Source organism: Pristiophorus japonicus, chromosome 15, assembly GCF_044704955.1.
Source record: "Pristiophorus japonicus isolate sPriJap1 chromosome 15, sPriJap1.hap1, whole genome shotgun sequence".
In the NCBI taxonomy this organism is placed as follows: domain Eukaryota; kingdom Metazoa; phylum Chordata; class Chondrichthyes; family Pristiophoridae; genus Pristiophorus; species Pristiophorus japonicus.
Window position 1 is genome coordinate 127,030,305 of NC_091991.1, and position 6,570 is coordinate 127,036,874.

Below are 6,570 nucleotides of genomic sequence, written 5' to 3' on the forward strand. Positions count from 1 at the left end.
GAGGGGCCCCGCCGAAGGAGAGTCGGGCAGCGGCAGCAGCTGGAGGTCGAGGGCTACGGAGGCCGCGGGGGAGGCGGCAAGTGCAGCCGCTGGAGAGGCCACGACCGCCACAGGGGAGGCGGCTACGGTGGCCGCCGGAGAAGCGATGACGACGGCCGCAGGAGAAGCGGCAAGTCAGGCGGCAGCGGAGGGCAGCGGAGGCTGCAATGGCAGAGGACTTCCGGAGCGGCGGAGAGCAAGATGGCGTCGGCATCGTGTCCAGAGCAGCAGAGCATCAAAGATGACAGCACCCAAGGAGAAGCCTCGTGGAATCCTCCTGCATCAAAGATGGCGCCTTAAAAAGGAAATGCACCCGGGAGTCTTAAAAGGGCCTTACCATGAGGTGGTCCCCACAAAGGACTTCTGTAAGGCAGAGCAAGTCTAAAATGAGCTATGTTAATGTGAGATGGCGAATTTATAACAAGAATTTATTTTTTTATGCTGAATGGCCACTGTATTTGGGTAAAATAATGGGTATAAAGTACATTTAATGAAAAGGCTAACAAGGAAATCAGGGATCCGTTACCAGTCAATAACTAGTTAATGTACCAGATAACATGTACCATACTAACGCACTGTCTATGCCTACCTGCCTTCCGTTGGACAAGTGTGATGTTATGTATTGATGTGTGTATCGTCCTGGTACCTTCAATGTAATGTAAGCACAATGCTACACCACAGAGGGCGTTGTGGTGGGAAACCTGGAAGTGCCTGCAACAGGCACTATATAAGGCTGACCACCACACCTGAGAGGCACTCTGGAGATGAACAATAAAGGACGAAGGTCACAGCAGTTAGATTTACACCAGACCGTGTGGAGTCAGTGATTTGTGTGCTACATACACCACAGAAACCACCGCGGAAAGGACAAATGGCAGCATGGAATGAAGTTGCGATGGTTGTTAGTGCCAACTCCACCGCTCTACAGACAGCGGAACAATGGCGCAAGAAATAAAATTATTTGATGAGATCTGCTAAGGTTTCTATAGTTGTAAGAAATTTTAAATGTTTTAACCAATTTAAAAGTGCTGTGTTAACTGACTCAAACATCTGGTAAGCTGAGCTCATTGTGAAGTTTTATGGCTGTGGTTCAATAAAAGGGCTTGTGTACATTTATCTTTGAACTGCTTCTAAGTTGTAAAAAGTCAACAATTATGTGTCTCCAAGATTGTTGGTGTTTGTATTTCACTATTTTGTATTTCGCTATTTTATTTAATATTTGTAGCCGGAAGTCACTTGAAATTTTGATTCAACTTTTTTATTAACAACCAACGAAACGTTACATCTGTTTGAAAAGTAGCAAATAAGTTTACATCTTATTGGTGAGTCTTTATTACAGTAAGAATCCAAAGAAGTTACTTTAAACTGTTTACATGTTTTAATCATTTTTGAAAATGTTTTAAAGTAGCAATTATCTAACAAAGATGAAAAACTTTGAAGCAATAAAATTTTACTTTTTCACTTTAAAATTCTGTTTCTTCTTTTCTGTGCCTTGCTGGGCTGGGGCAGGAGGGGAGGGAGGAGGCGACAGTATCATCACCTCGTAAACGTGTTGGCTACTAGCTGTTCCCTGACAGCTCTGCTTTCGCAACAGCTCGCTCCTCTCCTTCACGCCTTCCCACTGGGACATTTTCAAGATCTTCCATTTCAGCAGGGAGTTCATCTAAAGGGTTAAGAGTTAGTCCTTGTTTCAGGGCAAAGTTGTGCAAAGTGCAACAGGCCACCACAACCTTGCCACTTTTGCAGGACTGTACTACAATGCCCCCTCTGATTTGTCCAGGCACCGGAAGCGTGATTTTAAAACCCCGATTGTCCTCTCGACAACTTGACGTGTCCCCACATGTGCTTGGTTGTATCTCTCCCGTGCCTCATTATTGGTCCTGCGGTATGGTGTCATCAGCCACGTTTTTAGTGGGTAGCCCTTGTCGCCCAATATCCATGCGGATCCTGGAGGCAATTGGTTGAGACAGTCATATAAGTTGCAGTGCTGGAGGACAAAGGAGTCAGGACTACTTCCACAGTGACCTGTGTTCATGCTTAGGATCCTGATTTTCGCATCACAGGCGATCACTGCATTTAATGAATGATACCCCTTCCTTTTGATGAATCTCACAGCATTACTACTCGGTGCCTTCAATGCAACGTGGGTTCCATCGATGGCCGCAATCACTTTTGGGAAGCCAGCAATTCTATAAAAAGCAAGGGCACGCTCCTCCCTTTGCTGTGGAGCAGACAAGTCAAAACGTATGAACTGATCGCCCCGACGTAATATGGCGTCCGTTACCTGGTGAATGCAGGACCTCGCAGCACACTGGCTGATGCTTGAAAGGTCACCGGTGCCTATCTGAAATGTCCCTGATGCAAAGAAGGTCAATGCGGTGGTCCCCTTCATGGACACAGACAAAGCAGTGTGGGTCGTGGGGCATGTTTGAAGGTTGTCCCTCAACTTGTCACACAGTCGTCCGATTGCCTCTTTGCTGAAGCGCAACTTCCTCACACATAACTCCGCTGACATCATTTCAAACGATAGCCTCTCCCTGAACACTCCCTGTAGTGGGTAGTTATTCCTTCTGATGAGGAGGCATTGATGGTTCAGAAATCTTCTCAGTTGTTCCTTGCGACGTATGTTTCTCTGCTCCAGAATGTCACACATCTGTATATCATACGCAGGCATGTTTCTCCCTCACAGTTAGATGCTGTACACATAGGAGGGAAGAAGGAAATACTTGTAGAACTCACTTTAAAAGTCGGTAGGGCCTAACACACACTAACCCCCTCCCTCTCTCCCTCTGGTCCTCTCTCCCTGTTTTTCAGCTTGTGTATTTGTCCATATACTGACCCTGTACCCCGGGCCCACTGACTCCAGCTCCAGCCACTCATGCTTTGGTGGTTGTTGACCACAATGAATGGTTAGCAATGATTTAAAGCACAGGAGTGTCTTTTAATTAGGCTTATTGTCTAAACTGACCATTGCTTTAATTTTGGGGAGAGGCACCAGTAAATGGGGCCAACTTGCAATGATGTTTGTGAGTGAAAGAAGGTCAGAATGTTTTTATGGGTTAAAAATAGAAATAAAAAGCTTCCCCCGATGCGAAGTTGGAAGATGCTGGACCACCACCACCACGACGCAGACTAGGAAGATCAGAGAATTATTCCTGGTCTATGCTAAGTATACTACAACCATTACCGAAAGCACCAGCTCTTTTACTGTTGAAATGTTTCCATTCAACATGCAGCCTTCAAAGCAGCTATAAAGGACAATCTCAAACAACCCTTCTAATAAATATTAACAACTACGGTGCTGATGTCAGGCTTTAAACAGTAAACTACCCGTAATGTACCATAATTACTTGCTTCCTTCAACAGCTCTGCACACAGAATGCAGGCTATACGCCTGCTTTATCTGTCACAGAACTTTCGTGCCCTAATCCTGGGCAGAAGATTTCTAAAATGCAGAAGTGTGTGCGAGAACTCAGTTCTCTAGCGCATGGGGAGGACCTGTCCAGCTCCAGCTTGACAGATCGGAAAAGACGGTTATCAGCGCATGCGCATTTTGCGCTGAAAACCGTTTTTTCCGATGCCTTCCCGGGTCCGTAGAAACTTCGTATGGGCCCAGGACATCGGAATTTTTGGGCCAATCATTTTTTTTAGTTATTCTTTGTTGGCTTTTAAAAACTTCCCAGTCTTCTGTCCTCCCACTAGTATTGGCCACTTTGTATGCCCTTGTTTTTAATTGGATACCATCCTTTATTTCTTTAGTTAGCCATGGATGGCTATCTTTTCTCTTATACCTTTTCCTCCTCACTGGAATATATTTTTCTTGAGAGTGTAAAATATCTCCTTAAATGTACACCACTGTTCATCATCCATCCTACACTTTAATCTATTATCTCAGTCCACTTTAGCCAACTCTGCCCTCATACCTTCATAGTCTCCTTTATTTAAGCTTAGTACGCTGGTTAGAGATCCAACTTTCTCACCCTCCATCTGAATTTGAAATTCAATCATGCTGTGATCACTCATTCCAAGGGGATCCTTTACTAGGAGATTGTTTATTAATCCTATCTCATTACACAGAACCAGATCTAAGATAGCCTGCCCCCTGTTTGGTTCCGTTACATACTGCTCAAGGAACCCTTATGCACTCTATGAATTCTTCCTCAAGGCTACCCTGACCAATTTGATTTGTCCAATCAATATGGAGGTTAAAATTACCCATGATTATTGCTGTTCCCTTTTTACAAGCCCCCACTATTTCCTGGTTTATGCTCAGACCAACAGAGTTGCTACTGTTAGGGGACCTATAGACTATGCCCACCAGTGACTTTTTCCCATTATTATTCCATTTCTCCTCCCAAACTCTTTCAACATCCTGATCATTTGAGCCAATATCGTTTCTCACCATTGCAGTGATTTCATCCTTTATCAATAGAGCTACCCCACCTCCTTTTCCTTTCTGTCTGCCCTTCCAGATTGTCAAATACCCCTGAATATTTAATTCCCTGTCCTGGTCACCTTGCAACCACGTCTCTGTAATGGCTATCAGATCATACCCATTTGTCTTAGTTTGTGTCATCAACTCATCTATTTTGTTACAAATGTTACATGTATTTAGACAAAGTGCCTTTAAATTTGTTTTTTTACCCTTTTTTCCTGCTTGTTTCTTCTCTCCTTCAAACTCACTTTCTTTATTTTTGCTTTCTAATTCCAGCTTTACTCCTCTCCCTACTGAATCTATTTTCAGGTTCCCATCTCCCTGCCAAACTAGTTTAACCGTCTCCCCCCCCTCCCCCAACAGCACTAGCAAACCCCACCGCGAGGATATTGGTCTTGGCTCTGTTGAGGTGCAACCCATCCGGCTTGTACAGCTCCCACCTCCCCCAGAAGCAGTCCCAATGCCTCAGGAAACTAAAGCCCTCCCGCCTGCACCATCTCTCCAGCCACGTATTCATCTGCTCTATCCTCCTATTTCTGTACTCACTAGCTTGTGGCACTGGGGGTTGTCATGTATGTAACCTTCATGTAACTGTAACCTTCATGTAACAACACTGCATTCTGTATACACCTAAGAAATGCACACCTTGACCACAGGGGGTGAACTTGTGAGAGACACTCCTCACCTGGTCACCCAGGTATATAAAGGGAGGTCCCACGCAGGGTCATCACTTCTTGGTCCTGTGAATAAAGGTTCGGGTCACAGAGTGACCTTGTCTGCAGAATGTGCCTCGTGTGAATTTGTAGTAGTGTGTAAGGACATTACAGGGGTGATCCGGTGATTACTACCTTTGAGGTCCTGCTTGTTAATCTCTTTCCTAGCTCCCTAAACTCTGCCTGCAGGACCTTATCTTTCTTCCTACCTATGTCATTGGTACCAATATGGACGATGACCTCTGGCTGTTCACACTCCCCCCTCAGAATGTACTGCAGCCGCTCAGTGACATCCTTGATCCTGGCACCAGGGAGGCAACATATCATCCTAGAGTCACATCTGCGGCCGCAGAAACGCCTGTCTGCTCCCCTGACTATTGAATCCCCTACCACTATAGCTCTTCCATTCTTTTTCTTCCCCCCTGTGCAGCTTAGCCACCCGTGGTGCCATGGACTTGGCTCTGGCTGCACTCCCCAGAGTCACCATCGCCCCCACCGGTACTCAGAACAGAGTACCAGTTAGAGAGCGAGTTGGACTCAAGGGACTCCTGCACTACCTGCCTAGTCCTCTTCTTCTGTCCAGGGGTCACCCACTTCCTCTCTGCCTGCACACTCTTAAGCCGTGTGGTGACCGCCTCTAGAAACGTGTTATCCACATAGCTCTCAGTTTCACTGATGCACTGCCATGACTCCAGCCAACGCAGAGATCGAGTTGGTGCAGCTGGAGACACCTCCTGCACATGTGGTTTTCCCAGCTGCGCGACGCATCCAGGATTTCCCATATGCCACAGGATGTGCAATCCACGGGACTGAGCTGCCCTGCCATCCCTCTAGTTACACTCGCAACTATTGAGTAGAACTTAACTCTAAACCTTAGCAAAACACACCCAGCCACTACTCAGCAAACAGCCGATTTAATTAACTGGTTCTCCTTAGATAATTAAGATAACATATATTTACTTGCAGTTCTCCTAACTTACAACAATACCAAAGGTTTCCTAAAGAAAAGAAAAATACTCACCAATCCACCAGCCAGTCACTTACCTGCTTGGCTGTGACGTCACATTTTGATTCTTTTTACGTTTTGTCCCTGTCCCAGCTGGCTGCTCCCGACTGCCGCCCTTTTATCTGGGCCTCGACCTCCCGCTGCCTTCGGGAACCCAAATCTGAATCTGAAGCAAATCTTGCCACACACTGCCACCTCCCAGAAACATTTGGTAATCAGGCGACAGAGGGATAAGGAAAGAGCTAGTCACTAGATGAGGAATTAGGAGCGGGACCCTGGTATGTGACAACATACAACCTGTCCCAAAATCCCTGGCTATGTCTAACATCAGTGATATTATTGCTTCTACGGTCTTGTCTTGCCCCTAGAATGCTTAT

General features: G+C 45.9%; 1 protein-coding gene across 1 annotated transcript; it reads right to left on the reverse strand.

The window, feature by feature from the left end:
- Positions 1-1,792: 1,792 nt before the first annotated feature.
- LOC139281599 (putative nuclease HARBI1) lies at positions 1,793-2,713 on the reverse strand. The gene has a single exon (XM_070901748.1). It carries the CDS (start codon positions 2,711-2,713, stop codon positions 1,793-1,795), a length of 921 nt encoding a protein of 306 aa, XP_070757849.1.
- Positions 2,714-6,570: the final 3,857 nt, after the last annotated feature.

Coding starts and splice junctions, on each gene's coding strand:
- LOC139281599 (XM_070901748.1), bottom strand. CDS start 2,713: ATGCCTGCGTATGATATACAGATGTGTGACATTCTGGAGCAGAGAAAC.